The following is an 18724-nucleotide window of genomic DNA, read 5'->3' as shown; positions in this document are numbered from 1 at the left end:
TCCTGCAGAGCCCGTCTATACCCCATGGTCTTTACGGAGTCCCCAGCATCCTCTAGGACGTAAGAGAAATCTACTTATAATTAATATTTAATTACATAGCACAGACATATTCCACTACGCTGTGTGTAATCAATGCAAAATCATGAGTTTTTAGAGTCTTATAAGTAACGTCAGTGAATTCACTTTTATACTGATTATTTTTTCATTAATTTGTACATTTTTCGGTGTACCAGCTGGCTACATAAGGTCAGAAAAATAATGCACATAGTTTCTTTATTAAGCTAAACTCAGGTGCTGGTTTATTATTTACAACATGGTGAATGAATGACAGCAATTGTGGATAGCTACAGTTTATGGTACGCTAGCACAGTAGTCAACATGTCAAAATAATTTACAGGATCACTGTGTTGCTATGAAGGTACCGAATGTAAGCAATTTATACTGAGACTGAAAATGACATATTCTGTGCCCTGAAATATTCTTCAAGAGTAACCTAGTGCCAATTGCATCCGGGATACGGTCATTAGGTCAACCACTATTGGTCGGCATGCATTAGGTCAACATGGTCAATAGGTCAACATGTACTAGGTTGACATGGAAAAAGATAGACATGATTTTTTTTTTTTTTTTTTTTTTTTTACTTTTTCATACTTTATGATCCAAGGTGGACTACAATTGGGAACGGTAACCTGTGATAAGTGCAGCGAGGCCCCTTGCCCGATCGCTCGCTATGCGAGGGGACACGGTGCACTAATTGGGGCTCCCCGTCACTTTACGAAGAAAACTAAACCAAAAACTGTAAAAAAAAAAAACTCATGTCAACCTTTTCCATGTTGGGCTAGTACATGACCTATTGACCTACTGCATGTCATCCTAAGTGTGGTCGACTTAATGACCCATAGCCTTGCATCCAATAGCCAGAATAAATTGTTCTGTACAGTTTTGAAGCAAAAAAATCTGCAAAATGTCAGATTAAGCAGTGTGGCTTTCTAGGCTGATAGGGTCACAGTCACTTGCTATAATATCCCATTAATCAGGGACACACAATGAATTACACAGGTTATCTGACAAACACCAGGTGAAATGCAGAGTGTAAGCCATATGTGCCCCTGCTAGACTGCTGCGTGTCACTGTGAGGCCGGGCACAGCGCTGTATGTGAGGGAAATGAGTGGCCAGTGACAGCAGCACGGCCAGTGACAGGCTCAGCACCAGCAGCCGCCGCCGTCATGTGACTACGAAGCCGAAGTACAGAATTTCCGGAAATGACGTCACATCAGCGAGTCGCATGATGTGGCAAAATTGAAAAAAAAAAAAAAAAAAAAAAAAAACAGGGGGAGAAGGAACCCGGATGCTGTGCATAAACACCCACAGCGCCTACCACCGAGCCTGCGGCTTCCCCTATGACTAGGCCATATATCACCTCATAGCCTAGCGCCTAGAACACTGCTGTTGCTAGTGATAAGCCGTGGGCCAAATCTAGTCTCGGTCCCCTATAGTTGTATATCCTTCCGCCGGGCGTTGGGGGTACGAGAGGGAGGGCGGAGGACCGGTGGTATTCGTGCGCGCGGAGGGGGCGGGGCGCAGAGTGAGGGTGAAGCTGTCGTTCCGGATTGCAGAGGCAGCTTCCCCGTTTCCGCCATTGCGGCTCCTGCCCGAGAGACAGCCCCATCAGCCGGAAGACGCGCAGCCACAGACAGGCGGCACAGCCAGGAGAGCGATCCATCTGTCCACCGTCCCCTGAGCGAGAGAGAGGCCACACACCGGGTAGAAGGGCGAGAGAGACGGCAGCAGTTACCGCCATGGCTCAGATACTTCCCATTCGCTTCCAGGAGCACCTGCAGGTACCGGGGCACAGGCCGCCTATACGCTATTGGGGAGGGCAATCCGTGCCGCCGGAGAGGCTGGCTGTCTGCTACAATGTGTCACTGTGTCTCCCCTGTGCCGGGCAAGAGCAGAAGGCCGGGAGAATGAATTAACCTCGTACCCGTTCTTCATTCATCACCTGTCCCTCTCCTCATCACTCCCCTCCGCACATACTTATCACCCTGTACCCCCTCCGGGCAGAGCAGCCATGTCCCCGGGTTGTGTACCGGGAGCTGTGCCCTACTTCAGCTACTAAAGTCCTGGTGACAGTTGAATAAAATCTGGTGTAAGGGGCAATCTGGTCCCTGCTAGAGGTTACTGAGTAACCTTGACCTCTGCATGGTATCTCGCTCTGTCTGGCCTCTGCTGTATAAAATCATTTTTATTCATTGAGATTGTGGCACTGTATTCCCTATGTGCTGTCTGCAGGCCTGAAACCCTTCCATCGCTTAGGTCATAAACCGAAGGCGGAAGAAATCCTTGCGTGTTACTAAGTAGGTGTATACAGCAGGTGTATGGGAGAATTCATGCATGGACAACAGGGAGTGTCACTGTGACAGGCATTGTGCAATTTAGGTGCAGTGACGAATGAATGAGCATATACCATGTAGAAAAGGGCAAAGATCTTTTCTAGCTAGGTAATCGTACATATGGATGTTTGAGCTACTTTGGCAGTGGTTCACTTTAAATTAAATAATCAATAATAGCTGCTGTTGTATGTACTAGTATATTGACTTCACTTTTTGAAAAGTATTTTACTGTATTACCGCATTATAAATAACTTTAAGTAAATGCAGTGTTAGCAGTAGCTCTAGCAAACACACATTTCAGATGCAGCAACATTCACCAGTGCAGTGTAATTGGGTACTTTTGTCATATGTTTGAGCGCATCATTTTGATCTTCCTGGAAAGCATCTTCAGGTACATTTGCTTTGAATGCTATATCTGACTTTTTAAAGCAAAATCCCTCTCCAACTAAAGAGGAAAAAAAACCTTCAGGTTGTCTTCCAAAAGTGTGTACGTAATTGGCGTTATTGAATTGCTTTTGATTAGGAACATGTTTTTGTTAAGTGTTTTAATTGTCCATGTGTAACCTATTTTGACATGAATGTTGATGGAATAAACTAAATTACCAGACTGTCCCCAGCATCTTACAGTATTGGAATGATGAGGAGCACAGTGGTCCTTAGTACTGTGTGAAAGGTGTATTTCCAGCGGATGCTAGTAGTTTAGGCGGCCTGCTTCTGAGTTGGACGCAATGTTGCATGCACTTGAGCAATGTTGTTTTTTTCCATACTGCTCATGCGTCCATGCGTACAGTCTCAGTTGTGATTGAGATGCATGGTCTAATAGGCCCTACACACTGGGCGATATTACTGAAAGATATGAGCGATCTCGTTCATTAATGAACGAGATACCGTTCATATCTTTCAGTGTGTTGGCAGCAACGATGTACGATGCGCGGCCCCGTCGCTTGTGCTTGCAGGCCATTATGGACGATCTCGACCATATTTGCCTACACTGCTATGGTGACGGGGGTGGGGGAGTGAAGAAACTTAACTCCCCCCTTCACTGCCCCCCGCCGCCAGGTCGGCCGTATCTGGCGTCGGGCAGCTCGGTGGCGGATCGCATAGTGTGAAGGGCCCTTGAGAAATGTCTTGAAAATGTATTGACCGTTCCACAAGCTTGTTCACTGAAGTTGTAAACCTAGACACAACGCTCACATTTGAGGCCATACTCTGCTGGAGAATCTGCACCTAGCATGGGCCTGGCGCACCTTTCATTGGTGCGACTGATGGTGGCATCTAAAAATGCTCCAAGTATGATTGCAGCGTCTAAAGACGCTGAAGTGGCGTCTGTCCTAGCAGACGCATGGATGATCACCAGTGAAGGACTTGTTGAACAATACAGGCCAAAGACACACATATGGACACTGCAACATCCGACTCAGAATGAGGCCCCATGGTGTCATTGAAGGTTCAGATCTCCAAATCCTTACCTCACTGGTCATTGGGTGTTTTCATGTAATTTTAAAGTACAGTCCCACACAAGTATGTAACTTTGAGTCTACATTTTATTTTTCATTCTTTGTAAAACAGATTAGTTATAGCAGCTTATAGGAGAGATACTTGGGAGGTACAAAAATGTGACTTTCGAATCATGACAGATCAGTACTTTTTATTTTTTTGCTTAACTGCTGTCTGACTATCCCATATTGCATCTACATTCTGCTTAACACAAGGCCATCGTTCAACAGGGTGTTCCTAATATTTAGCAGTATCCAGGACAATCATGATTGCTGACCACCTCTGGTTCCATCCATGGCACAGGGAAGCTTATAGATTCAGGTCCTGGTTGCACGATCAGCAAAATACTGTGCTCAATGTGAGCGATTTCTCCCCAAACTTCTGCTTTGGGGTTGCTATGGAAACCCTTTGGCATCACCAGGGATTTCCTCAATGAAGAGCTAACCTGATCGAGGACACTCTTGCGTCCCAGAAAGAAAAGCTCACTATTACAAGTGTTCTTACAGTGATTTGCTGAAGGTGACACCTGAAAGATCTTACTGCTCTCGTTAAAGAAAAAACTCGAAAATCAAAGCACTGCTATTGAGATGGAGGAGATTAAGTTAATCTGTTAAAGTGGAAAACCACTAGTTTAAGCCAATCAGTCTGTGCTCTCTGCAGTGGTGATGTTATCCTGTTATGTTTTCGTACTTTAGCTCTGCAGGTTTTAATAATTACTATTTTAAAAAATAAAATTGATGTAATATTATAATCTTGAAAGGATGCCCCTTATAGCATTTAACAGCGTGAAGGCTATATCATTAAGACTTCCTGGATGTGCTAGGGTATTCAGGCTATAAGTCTGCATGGGTGTGGGAATGTGCACATTGCCTAACAGTTTTTATTCTTCTGAAAGTGACTCATTAAGCCTCAAGTAAGAGTAGTATGTTTGGTACTTTTACTCATGACCTCCTATTTGTGGCCAAAATGTAGTAATTAGTTTCACTTGTTAATTACTGAACAGGACAATTTAAGTATTTTGTCAGAGGTTTATTTTGGTTAAATGAATTACTGTAGTTGCAATGTTGTAGATGTGTCGTTGAAATGGGGTGGGAATGCACCTAACAGCGGCACATCATGACCGGATCATTTCTCATTTTGCCTCTTCTACATAGGAGTACGCATTAAAATGAGCAGTAAGTAACGGCAGTATGTGTGGTCTCACGTCGCAACCTAGCATCGGATTTGTAAAGTATATTCGTTTAAACATTCTGCCAGAATGCGTATTTTATATGCATCAGGTTTTGATCAAAAACTGTTGGTGGCACTGTTCATTTGCTGTCCATGGATGCTTGCCTTAATAAGCCTTCTAGCTACTAGGTTTGCCTGGCTCCTTAGTTTCTGCATTAGTTTGTTCCTGTAGTTTGTAACCCCTCTTCCTGTAATTTCTATAGAAATAAAAATTTTCTATTAAAAAAAAAATACACATTTTTTTTTTTTTTTTAAGTAATGATCATTAATATGTAACCTCTCTACCTCAAAAGCTATCAATGGACTAACACTCTTAACTGCGCTGTTAAATATCACTTGCTTATTACTTTATATTGAAACACGTGACATTGCTAAAGTAGGTTGTTGCAAGTGAGCAAGATAACTTGTACTCAAAAGAGAAAAGTTAATATTTCTCTAACGTCCTAGTGGATGCTGGGAACTCCGTAAGGACCATGGGGAATAGCGGGCTCCGAAGGAGGCTGGGCACTCTAGAAAGATCTTAGACTACCTGGTGTGCACTGGCTCCTCCCACTATGACCCTCCTCCAAGCCTCAGTTAGATTTCGTGCCCGGCCGAGGTTGGATGTACACTAGGGGCTCTCCTGAGCTCTTAGAAAGTTATAGTCTTAGAATTTGTTATTTTCAGTGAGACCTGCTGGCAACAGGCTCACTGCAGCGAGGGACTAAGGGGAGAAGAAGCGAACTCGCCTGCTTGCAGCCGGATTGGGCTTCTTAGGCTACTGGACACCATTAGCTCCAGAGGGATCGACCGCAGGCCCAGCCTTGATGTTCGGTCCCGGAGCCGCGCCGCCGTCCCCCTTACAGAGCCAGAAGCAAGAAGATGGTCCGGAAAATCGGCGGCATGAAGACTCTGTCTTCACCAAGGTAGCGCACAGCACTGCAGCTGTGCGCCATTGCTCCTCTCACACACTTCACACTCCGGTCACTGAGGGTGCAGGGCGCTGGGGGGGGTGCCCTGAGGCAGCAATAAAAACACCTTGGCTGGCTAAAATACCTCAATATATGGCCCCAGGGGCTATATATGAGGTAAATACCCCTGCCAGAATTCCATAAAAAACGGGAGAATAGGCCGCGAAAAAGGGGCGGAGCCTATCTCCTCAGCACACTGGCGCCATTTTTCCCTCACAGCTCGGCTGGAGGGAAGCTCCCTGGCTCTTCCCTGCAATTCTACAGTACAGTAAGAGGGAAAAGAGAGGGGGGGCATTAAAATTGGCACTGTATACAGTATATTATATAAAAGCTATTAGGGACATAACTCAGTTAGTCCCTGTATATATATAGCGCTCTGGTGTGTGCTGGCATACTCTTACTCTGTCCCCCCAAAGGGCTTTTGTGGGTCCTGTCCTCGTTTAGAGCATTCCCTGTGTGTCTGCGGTGTGTCGGTACGGCTGTGTCGACATGTTGAATGAGGAGGCTTATATGGTGACAGAACAGAGGCCGATATATGTGATGTCGCCCCCTGTGGGGCCGACACCAGAGTGGATGGATAGGTGAAAGGTATTAACCGACAGTGTCAACTCCTTACATAAAAGGGTGGATGACGTAACAGCTGTGGGACAGCCGGCTTCGCAGCCCGCGCTTGCCCAGGCGTCTCAAAGGCCATCAGGGGCTCAAAAACGCCCGCACTCTCAGATGGCAGACACAGATGTCGACACGGAGTCTGACTCCAGTGTCGACAAGGTGGAGACATATACACAATCCACTAGGAACATCCGTGACGTGATCCCGGCAATAAAAAATGTGTTATACATTTCTGACTTTAACCCAAGCACCTCTAAAAATGGGTTTTAGGTTTGGGGAGAAAAAACAGGCAGTGTTTTGTTCCCCCATCAGATGAATAAATGAAGTGTGTGAAAGCGTGGGTTCCCCCGTTAAGAAACTGGTAATTTATAAAAAGTTACTGATGGCGTACCCTTTCCCGCCAGGTGGATAAGTTACGCTGGGAGATATCCCCTAGGGTGGATAAGGCGCTCACACGTTTGTCAAAAAAGGTGGCACTGCCGTCTTAGGATACGGCCACTTTAATAGGTACCTGTTGATAAAAAACAGGAGGCTATCCTGAAGTCTGTATTTACACACTCAGGTACTAGACTGAGACCTGCAGATAGTGCTGCTGCAGCGTGGTCGGTGACCCTGTCAAACAGGGATACTAGTTGGAAAACATAAAAACATATTAAAGACGTCGTCTTATATATGGGGGATGCACAGAGGGATATTTTGCCGGCTGGCATCCAAAATAAATGTAATGTCCATTCTGTCAGGAGGGTATTAGAGACCTGTCACTGGACAGGTGATGCTGACTTAAAAAGCGCATAGAGAGCCTTATAAGGGTGAGGAATTATTTGGGGATGGTCTCTGGGACCTCGTATCCACAGCAACTGCTGGGAAGAAATAATTTTACCTCAGGTTTCCTCACAGACAAAGGTACAGTCCTTTCGGCTTCAGAAAAGCAAGCTGGTCAAATGGCGCTTCCTTTCTGTACAGAGACAAGGGTAGAGGGAAAAAAGCTGCACCAGTCAGCCTGTTCCCAGAATCAAGATTCTTCCCCCGCCTCCTGTGAGGCCACACCATGACGCGGGTGCTCCACAGGTGTAGCCAGGTACGGTGGGGGGCCATCTCAAAAATTTCAGCAATTAGTGGGCTCGCTCACAGGTGGATCCCTGTTTCTTTCAAGTAGTATTTCAGGGGTACAAGCTGGAATTCGAGATGTCTCCCCCCAGCCGTTTCCTAAAATATACCTTGCTGACAACTCCCTCAGGCAGGGAGGCTGTGCTAGAGGCAATTAATAAGCGGTATTCCCAGCAGGTAATACTCAAGGTGCCCCTACTTCAACAAGGACAGGGTTACTATTCCACACGGGTTGGGGTACCGAAACCGCATGGTTCGGTGTGACCCATTTTATATTTAAAATCCTTGAACACAAAAATTCAAGTTCAAGATGGAATCGCTCAGGGCGGTTATTCCAAGCCTGGACGAGGGGGATTACATGGTATCCTGGGACATCAAGGATGCTTACCTGCATGTCCCCATTTACCATCCTCGCCAGGAGTACCTCAGATTTGTGGTACAGGATTTCCATTACCAAGTCCAGACACTGCCGTTTGGACTGTACATGGCACCGAGGGTGTTTTATCAAGGTAATGGCCGAAATGTTGATACTCCTTCAAAAAAAAAAAAGGGAGTTGTAATTATCCCGTACTTGGACAATCTCGTTATAAGGGCGAGGTCCAAGGAGCAGTTGGTAGTCGGAGTAGCACTATTTTGGAAAGTGCTACAACAGCATGGTTGGATTCTAAACAGTCCAAAGTCACAGCTGGTTCCTATGACACGTCTACTGTTCCTGGGGATGGTTCTGGACATAAACCAGAAATAGTGTTTCTCCCGGAGGAGAAAGCCAAGGAGTTGTCATCTCTAGTCAGAGACCTCCTGAAGCCAAAATAGGTAGCGGTGCATCATTGCACGCGAGTCCTGGGAAAAATGGTAGCTTCCTACGAAGCAATCCCATTAGGCAGGTTCCATACAAGAACTTTTCAGAGGGACCTGTTGGACAAGTGGTCCGGATCGCATCTTCCGATGCATAGGCTGATAACCCTGTCTCCAAGGACCAGGGTATCTCTACGGTGGTGGCTGCAGAGTGCCCATCTTCGAGAGGGCCGCAGGTTCGGCATACAGGACTAGGTCCTAGTGACCATGGATTCCAGCCTTTGAGGCTGGGAGGCAGTCACACAGGGAAGAAATTTCCAGGGACTTTGGTCAAGTCAGGTTATTTCCCTACACATAAATATTCTGGACCTGAGGGCCATTTACAATGCCCTGAGGCCGGCAAGGCCTCTGCTTCAAAACCAGCCGGTACTGATCCAATCAGACAACATCACGGCAGTCGCCCATGTAAACCAACAGGGCGGCACAAGAAGCAGGATGGCGATGGCAGAAGCCACAAGGATTCTCCGATAGGCGGAAAATCATGTGTTAGCACTGTCAGCAGTGTTCATTCCCGGAGTGGACAACTGGGAAGCAGATCTTCTCAACAGACACGACCTCCACCCGGGAGAATGGGGACTTCCTCCAGAAGTCTTCCAATAGGATTGTACACCATTGGGAAAGGCCACAGGTGGACATGATGGCGTCCCGCCTCAACAAAAAGCTATAAAAGATATTGCACCGGGTCAAGGGACCCTCAGGCGATAGCTATGGACGCTCTGGTAACACCGTGGGTGTACCAGTCGGTTTATGTGTTCTCCCCTCTGCCTCTCATACCAAAGGTACTGAGAATAATAAGAAGGCGAGGAGTAAGAACGATACTCGTGGATGGCCAAGAAGAGCTTGGTACCCAGAACTTCAAGAAGGGCCCCAACAGAGGAATTTCAACTAGGTCGATTTCTGCATTTCCTGCAAGCAGGAGTGACTATGGGCCTTAAATTGGGTTCCATTAAGGTACAGATCTCGGCTCTGTCGATTTTCTTTCAAAAAGAACTAGCTTCAGTACCTGAAGTTCAGACATTTATAAAAGGAGTGCTGCAGAGTCAGCCCCCGTTTGTGCCTCCTGTGGCACCTTGGGATCTCAACGTGGTGTTGAGTTTCTTAAAATCACATTGGTTTGAACCACTAAAAACCGTGGATCTGAAATATCTCACGTGGAAGGTGGTTATGTTATTGGCCTTGGCTTCTGCCAGGCGAGTATCAAAGTTGGCGGCTTTGTCTTGTAAAAGCCCTTATTTGATTTTCCATATGGATAGGGCAGAATTGAGGACTCGTCCCCAGTTTCTCCCAAAGGTGGTGTCAGCGTTTCACCTGAACCAGCCTATTGTGGTGCCTAGGCTACTAGGGACTTGGAGGACTCCAAGTTGCTAGACGTTGTCAGGGCACTGAAAATATATGTTTCCAGAACGGCTAGAGTCAGAAAATCTGACTCGCTGTTTATCCTATATGCACCTAACAAGCTGGGTGCTCCTGCTTCTAAGCAGACTATTGCTCGTTGGATTTGTAGTACAATTCAGCTTGCACATACTGTGGCAGGCCTGCCACAGCCAAAATCTGTCAATGCCCATTCCACAAGGAAGGTGGGCTCATCTTGGGCGGCTGCCCGAGAGGTCTCGGCTTTACAATTTTGCCGAGCAGCTACTTGGTCAGGGGCAAACACGTTTGCAAAAATTCTACAAATTTGATACCCTGGCTGAGGAGGACCTGGAGTTCTCTCATTCAGTGCTGCAGAGTCATCCGCACTCTCCCGCCCGTTTGGGAGCTTTGGTATAATCCCCATGGTCCTTACGGAGTTCCCAGCATCCACTAGGACGTTAGAGAAAATAAGAATTTACTCACCGGTAATTCTATTTCTCGTAGTCCGTAGTGGATGCTGGGCGCCCATCCCAAGTGCGGTTTATCTGCAATACTTGTACATAGTTATGGTTAACTAAATCGGGTTATTGTTGAGCCATCTGTTGAGAGGCTCTATTGTTTCATACTGTTAACTGTGTTTCATATCACGAGTTGTACGGTGTGATTGGTGTGGCTGGTATGAGTCTTACCCGGGATTCAAAATCCTTCCTTATTGTGTACGCTCGTCCGGGCACAGTACCTAACTGAGGCTTGGAGGAGGGTCATAGTGGGAGGAGCCAGTGCACACCAGGTAGTCTAAGATCTTTCTAGAGTGCCCAGCCTCCTTCGGAGCCCGCTATTCCCCATGGTCCTTACGGAGTTCCCAGCATCCACTACGGACTACGAGAAATAGAATTACCGGTGAGTAAATTCTTATTTTTTCTATGTGTAGAAATAAAATAGCTTTTCTATTAGGGTGTGCGCGCACATGGTGAGGTATTTTCTTTCGATTTTGACTATATAGTCAAAATCGCAAGACAAGTTAGTGCAGATCGCAAGGTGAAAGTCACCTTGCGATCCCGATGCGCAGTCCCGCCAGGTCAGCATCGCAAGAATAGATAGACTGTGCAGGCAAGTCAATCCTTGCTAGATCGGTTTACTGTCCAGTTAATCTCACGTCAATGACATCTCACATAAGCCAAAATCTCACAATAAGACAAAATCGTAAGCACACATAGGTGTCGATTCAATTCGGCAACAGTTGAATAGCGCCGGGAGTTTGCTCCCGGCGCTATTCAATACAGCGACGACTGACCCTCAATTGTCGGGAATTCTTCTCTCATCCCCGGGGGATGAGAGAAGAAACCTGACAAAAGTGCTGCCGCGAGGCTGATTCTGTCGGGAATCAGCATCGCCGCGGGTAGTTAAGTCGGAGAATGCCCGTTCTCCCAACAAAACTACCTGTTAAGTCGGCGAGAACGGGCCATCGCCGACTTAACTGGAGCTGAATTGAATAGCGTCGGGAGCTAATTCCCGGCGCTATTCAACTGTTGCCGAATTGAATCAACCCCATAGTCCATATTTCAAGAAAAGTTAGACAAAATCGGTGGTGCTGGGCTCCGGGGAGTGCAAGGGAAATCGCAAGTGAAAATCGGGCATAGCAAGGATCTCACCGTAAAGGTTGTCACTAATATTTTACACTGAATAAACAAATGCTATCTTAATGAAATCGTACGTTAAATTATTTGTTGTTCCATGATTTCAGCTACAGCCATCTGTTGACTTAAGTGAGCTTTAGTTTCCATGTTCCTTTTAAGATTACTGAAAGAGCTCTGCAAAATAGCTATACTATTCGGAGCAAGCCTTTTAGCGCTCATTTATTTTGAGTAAATAGATAACTCATGAAAGCCAAAGTACTTTAGATGTGTTGCCATGCTCTTTTTAATACATTATCCTAGTGCAATCTATTATTCTGGTAGGTCATGTGTTGGAAATACATTGTACCACATTCTAGAAACTTTATTACATAGTATAGTAACATTGTTGTGGTTTTGAACACATAAGATACTATCCATTTTTTTTGGTTTAGTTTTCATTCATTTGTTAGTGGCTGATAACCAATATAATAGTAAATAGCTGTGAGCAGTTCTGCAGGATAGCACCATAGGATGTTTATATATTCGGCACATATACTGCATTCTCTGGAATAATAAAGATCTTACTTTTGAAATCTGGCTGTTCCAGTTTGTAGCAATTATCCTCATGTATCAAATTAGTTTTTCCGTATAGATTTTAACAATCCATGGGAACTGAGCTGTTTACACTTATGAACCGATCCTATGAAACCATCTTTCAAGGTGGAATTAATATGACCTTAAACAAAAAGGTTTTATCCAGTACATATCCTGTAGGTTGTATTATTCTTTGATTATTAAATACTAGAATCAATTTTGCTGATAGTTTCACTTTATTCCTTTTAATAAATATAATATTGCTACATTCACTGCAGAGGTACAGCAAGGCAGTTTGTCCTCTCCATCTTACCACTTAACCACTCCTCTCTCAGCTGACATATTCACCGTCTTGTGTATTAGATAACAACAGTGAGTGTCTTGTGGAGGGGTTGAGAATTTTCAAAATGGAAAGTCTTGTACATCCTCAATCAGTAAAGTGAACCAATAGGATGCATCAAAGTATCAGTGAAATGTATTCTCAGCGGGCTTACTACTTATTAAAAAAATTATTAAAATACCCCTATTTTTCCAAGATGAAAAAGCTTATCAGTAGGTGTTAAATGTGAGCCTGAGCAGGGTTTCCTAATGCCTGTTCATGGGGATCTCTAAAGGACCCCCTACACACCTAGCAACTTGCCGCCGAGCTGCCCGACGGGTGACCCGGCTGTGGGTGGGGAGTGAAGTTTCTTCACTACCCCTGTCACCCGGCTCCATAGCACTTCAAGATAATATGGTCGAGATTGTCCATATTGGCCTGCATGTTTGCCGGCACCAGCAATGAACGAGCGCGGGGCCGCTCATCGTTGATGCCTACACACTGAAAGATATGAAATGGTATCTTCATTAATGAACAAGATCGTTCATATCTTTCACTGGTATGGACCAGTGTGTAGGGCCCATAACTGTGCATTTTATTTCCAGGTCTCCTCACAGAATCCCAAAGCCCAGATATATTAAGCCTTAAAAAGTGATAGTGAAGATGGATTATGGTGTAAATGTATAACCCTGCGATATGGGGGAGAAGCGGTATCAGCGCACGTTATGTGCGCTATACCACTTCTCCCGCATGTATGATGGCTGCGGTGTGGGCACAGTCTGTCCATATCGGCGCTGTTATCTAACAGACAGGGAGACACAGCGCGTCAGTTCTGAGCTAATGCACTGTGTGCTCGGAGGACATCTCCGAAGGGGGGGAGCGAAAGCTTTGGCAGACAAGTTGTTAATACATCTTGTTGATGATGAGGCGAAGCAGGAAGTGCCGCTATTATACATTTACCTAAAAGTGTGATAAATTATTAGCCAACCAGCTCCTGTCATTTTTCAAACCTAGGGGCATATGTATTAAGCCTGGAGAAGTGATAAAGCAGTGATAAGTGGAAGGTGATAACGAACCAGCCAATCATCTCCTAACTGTCATTTTTCAAACCTTAATGATTGGCTGGTGCGTTATCACCTTACACTTAACACTGTTTTTATAACTTCTTTATAATTTTTCCATGCTTAATACATCTGCCCCATAGCCTGTTACATGGCAGTTAGAAGCTGATTGGCTGGTCATTTATCACTCTTTATCCATCTCCACTTTCTCTTGTTAAGGCTTAATTCATTTGGGCCAGAATCACAAATGAAATAATTAGCACCTCTTATGGATCTTTTGAAATGTCAACCAGTAATGAATACACCTATTCTCTAGCAAGGAGACCTAGAAAACATTAACTGTTAGATTTCCCTTGAGAAATGCTGCCTAATGCTGGGTTGATACTAGAAAGATGTATTGTTAATTTGAGCGACAAATTCTATATCTATAGTGCATCATCGTTCACAGACATATCAGATTGGCCCTGCAGCACAGTCGATGCTGCTGTATCTTGCAGATATATTGGCACGTCTGGCCATGTGTAAGGCCGACCTTATCATATGCCAGCAGCAGGAGCTGCCAACAATAACTTCACTTCTGGGCTGGCAAATTATATGCCTTCCCAGTTGTGATGTATGGCCCGACATATTATGCAGCCAACTTGTAAGTGTATGCTTAAAAAATAGTCTGCTCTGTTGGTTAGACACTACGTCGACATATTTGCCATCATTAGTTCAATGGGGCAGATGTATTAACCTGGAGAAGGCATAAGGAAGTGATAAACCAGTGATATGTGCAAGGTGATAAAGGCAGCAGCCAATCAGATCCCAACTGTTAATTTAAATATTGGAGCTGATTGGCTGGTGGGTTTATCACCTAGCACATATCACTGGTTTATAACTTCCTTATGCCTTCTCCAGGTTAATACATCTGCCCCAATATGCTGGATTCTTCACAGCATATACAGTTGGCTCCATATATATTTAGACTCTGACACAGTTATCCTAATTTTCGCTCTGTAAGCCACTACAACTAATTTGAAATTAAACAATGGAGGTGAAACAGAAGTGCAGACTTTCAGCTTTAATTTGAGGGGTTGAAAAAAAATATTGCATGAAACTTTTAGGAATTGCAATCATTTTTATTCCATCCCCTGTTTTCAGGGGCTCCAATGTAAACATAATCCTAAATAAAATGTTGATTTTTAATACTTTGTTGAGAACCCTTTACAGGCAGTGACTGCCTGAACTCTGGAATCCATAGACATCACTAATACCCCTTTTACACTCGCAGAAAAATCCCGGGATATTGCACGTGAACGCGCATCATCCCGGGATTTTTCTCAGTGTGAATAGGTACAGGGTCCATTTCCCGGGACGAGCATCCCGGGATTTCATCCCAGGTCTCGACCAAGGTTGAACCCGGGACCGTCCCGGGAAGCTGGCAGTGTAAACGGGTACACCGGGTCAAGGCGACCCGGCACCCGTTCTCTTCATAGGAGGAGGCGGTGCTTGGAGAAGATTATCTCCAAGCACCGCCTCTGGGAGACTCAGCGGTGACGTCACTGACCCAGCAATATGCCGGGTCAGCCCGCTAATGTGAAAGGGTCATTCCCGGGAATGTGTCCCGGCAAATATACCGGGACACATTCCCGGGAATGAACTTCACTGCGAGTGTAAAAGGGGTATGAATGATGGTTTCCTCCTTTTTATTATGCTTTGCTAGGCCTTTACTGCAGCTGTCTTCAGTTGTTTGTGTGTTTCTGCCTTTTAGTATTGTATTCACAAGTGAAATGCGTGCTCACTCAAGTTGAGATCAAGTGATTAACTCAGCCATTGCAGAATATTTTACTTCTTTGCCTTAAAAACTGCTGGGTTGTTTTCGCAGTATGTTTTGGGTCATTTTCCACCTGTGAAGCACCATCCTATCAACTTTTCAAAATGTGACTGTATCTAAGCAGACAGTATATCTCTATACACTTCAGATTTCATCTGGCTGCTTCTGTCTTCTGTCACATCATCAATAAACGCAAGTAACCCAGTGCCATTGGAAGTCATGCAGGAACATGCCATCACACTGCCTCCACCGTCTTTTTCAGAAGATGTGGTATGCTTTGGGTCATTCCATATCTTCTCCATGTTTTTTTTTTTTTTCTTCCAGTCTTTCTGGTACAGGTTGATCAGGTTGGTCGTCGTTTCAGCTGTCCAAAGAATGCTGTCCCAGAACCAGGGTGTGGTTTTTAGAAGTTGTGTGGCTAAATCTAATCTGGCCTTTTCCATTTTTGAGGCTTATGAATTGTTTGCGCCTTGTGGTGAAAACCTCTGTATTTACTTTTGTGAAGTCTTCTCTTTATGGTAGACTTAGATAATTAGTGTTCATTCTAGCACCCTGCAGCTTTCAAAACGTGTGCAGTTCCTTTTTTCCTCCTGGGCTGTCTCTCTGCTGTGGAGCTTCTAGCACTGTCTAGTCTGCATCTCAGTGCTGAGCTACAGACCAGACTGCTAGAAGCACCAAAGCAGAGAGCGACACCCCAAGCAAAAAAGAGGAACTGCACAGGTTTTGAAAGATGCAGGATGCTAGAATGAACACTAATAATAATCCTACCTTCTGGTGAGTGTTCTTCACTTGGCTGGATGTTGTAAAGTGTATTTCCCTTACCATGGAAGGGATCATTCCACTATTGTGTTCCGTGAATGTTCAGGCCTTTATGTGTTGCCGAACTTCCCAGCATGTTCTGGTGTGTGTGTGTGTGTGGTGTGTGTGTTTTTTTTTTTTTTAATAGCAGAATGTACCAAACAGTGTTTGCCACTCCTAAGGTGCCCGCAATCTCTCTGATGGATTGTTTGTTTTGCAGCCTAAAGGTGTGTACACACGGTGAGATTCTGGCTAAACCCCGATTCTCATTGTGTGATAGGGTCTAGGTCGGTATCACAAGCCTAGATGACTGTGCTTGCGATACTATGTACGATTTTGGCTATGTGTCAGTTTTGACTATACTTTTATACTAGATAGACTGTGCAAGCAAAGTCAATTTTGACTATCTGGGCTTGCCATACCAACCTCACGGGACCACACATCGGGATCGCAAGGTGACTTTCACCTTGAGATCTGCACTAACTTTCTTTGCGATTTTGACTATATAGTCAAAATAGCAAAAAAAAAATCTCACCGTGTGTACACACCTTAAGGATGACCTGTTTCACTTGCATTAAAGGCTCATTGGCCACATGTTGTGGGTTCACACCAACCGCTTCCTAATGCAATGCCACACTTGTAATCAACTCCAGACATTTTACCTGCTTAATTGATAAAGGAATACACCAGACCTGTCCATGAAACAGCTCTTAAGTCAATTGTCCAATTACTTTTGGTCCCTTGAAAAAGAACTGTTAAATATGTCTTAGTAAACAACTAAAATAACATTGTGTCGGTGTGCAAATACATATGACATAACTGTTTGAGTTGGGTCAGTCTGAAGCGCACAGCACTCACTGTTTAGCACAATAAGCTCAAGAGTTCCAAAATGAATATCCTATCCATTGGATTTGTTCTTGAAGGGGGAAAATAATGCTTAGAATAACATTGCATTAGAAAGTGTGCCGCACCATCGCACAAAATGAAATGAGTGTTCCACCAATGTATCATGCAATTGATAGATCGAAACAAAACAAAGGAAACGCCCGTTATGAAATCACCACAAAAGTATCACTCCTGTGGTATTGCACTTACAATACAGTCACTTATATTGCAGTGTAGAAAACCGTATGGTTCGATAGTTCATTCTTTCTCTGAGCTGTTAAGCTGGATTCAGTATGGGATCCCGACTATCATAAGACTGATGCTGGGATCCCGTGGGCGAGCGCAGCGTGTCCACTTGCTTATTTATTCTCCTCAGGGGGTGGCATAGACCACCCCCGAGTGGGGATTCCGGGCCCCAGTCAGGATTCCGACCACCGGTATTCCTGACTGCCGGGATCGCGACAGCTGGGAAACTAACTGCTTCCTGTCAAGCTGTCGCTCCTGTGTTTTTGCCTTCATGAACACATCCAATGGAGAGGATATTCACATGGAACTCTTGAACATATTGTCCTGAACAGCGTTGTGTCCTTAGAACTGATCCAACTAATATAAGCTTTGTATTTGGTATTTTATTGATAAATACCTGTGGGCTGTCCAAGTGATCACTTTATATAGTGTATAATTCATCTTTCATTTTGTTAGATCCTACAGTTTTGGACCTTTTTCTGGGCTTTAGGGAGTCTCAACAAACCACTTCTTCTTTTATAACTACCTAATATATTTTGTCAGAAATTTAAATGCACTACAACTACAGAGTACAGAGAATTGAAGTTGCACAGTCGATTTATATACAGCACAAAAGACGCAGCAAAATCTCCCAACACACTTCTGTGAACCAGTAATACCCCTTTCACATTGCAGTGCCTGGTCCCACCCAGGAATTGGAAACGGGTCCTTCCGTGTGGGATCCGGCAATGGACCCTTACACACTGCCACGTCGTCCCACTGCCATTAGATGAAAGACCAATGGAAATGTAACAATCAAGAAGAACTTATTCCATAGTAACTATCCCAGAAAACTAGTGACCAGTGTTCGCATTTGTCATGGACCGCTACGTAGACAGGTGTGAGTTTAAGTGAAAAATCAATGTTGCACTTTTTGCATGCTTTAGACCACTGGTTCTCCAACTCAGTCCTCAGGACCCCACACAGTGCATGTTTTGCAGGTCCCCTCACAGAGTGGCATATTCATCATAAAAAAAAATGGTGCAATGAGAATTTTTAGTTTTCAATTCTCATTGTATTCTCACAATTTATTTAGTATTCATTAGTTTTTCAGAAAGTAACAATTTTCGAGGTCACCCAGCTAGTGCACAGGTGTATTCATTACTCAATGACCCATTTTAAAACATCAGGTGGAACTAATTATTTCACTAGTGATTCTGTGAGGAGACATGGAAAACATGTCCTGTGTGGGGTCCGACTTTGAGAACCTGTGCTTTAATTTAAACGGTTGTGTTTTGTACACCTGTGCTTCTTATAGTTTCCCCATGCTGCTTTGTGGTGTGTAGTATAATTGCAGCATGAGTCACTTGGATGTCCATTCCTTATCTATGGAGGCTTATGAATTGTCTCTG

General features: G+C 44.6%; 1 protein-coding gene across 2 annotated transcripts in view; it reads left to right on the top strand.

Moving 5' to 3' along the window:
* Positions 1-1328: 1328 nt before the first annotated feature.
* CLTC (clathrin heavy chain) overlaps positions 1329-18724 on the top strand; it is a 161536-nt gene continuing 144140 nt past the window's right edge. For both annotated transcript variants that reach the window (XM_063954051.1, XM_063954050.1), the window contains exon 1: positions 1329-1842. In XM_063954051.1, coding sequence (XP_063810121.1) covers positions 1801-1842 — 42 coding nt within the window. In that variant the 5' untranslated portion in view covers positions 1329-1800. The remainder of the gene's footprint in view (positions 1843-18724) is intronic.

Source organism: Pseudophryne corroboree, chromosome 2 (genome assembly GCF_028390025.1).
Source record: "Pseudophryne corroboree isolate aPseCor3 chromosome 2, aPseCor3.hap2, whole genome shotgun sequence".
NCBI classification, from domain to species: Eukaryota; Metazoa; Chordata; class Amphibia; order Anura; family Myobatrachidae; genus Pseudophryne; species Pseudophryne corroboree.
This window is presented reverse-complemented; position numbering and strand designations above follow the sequence as displayed.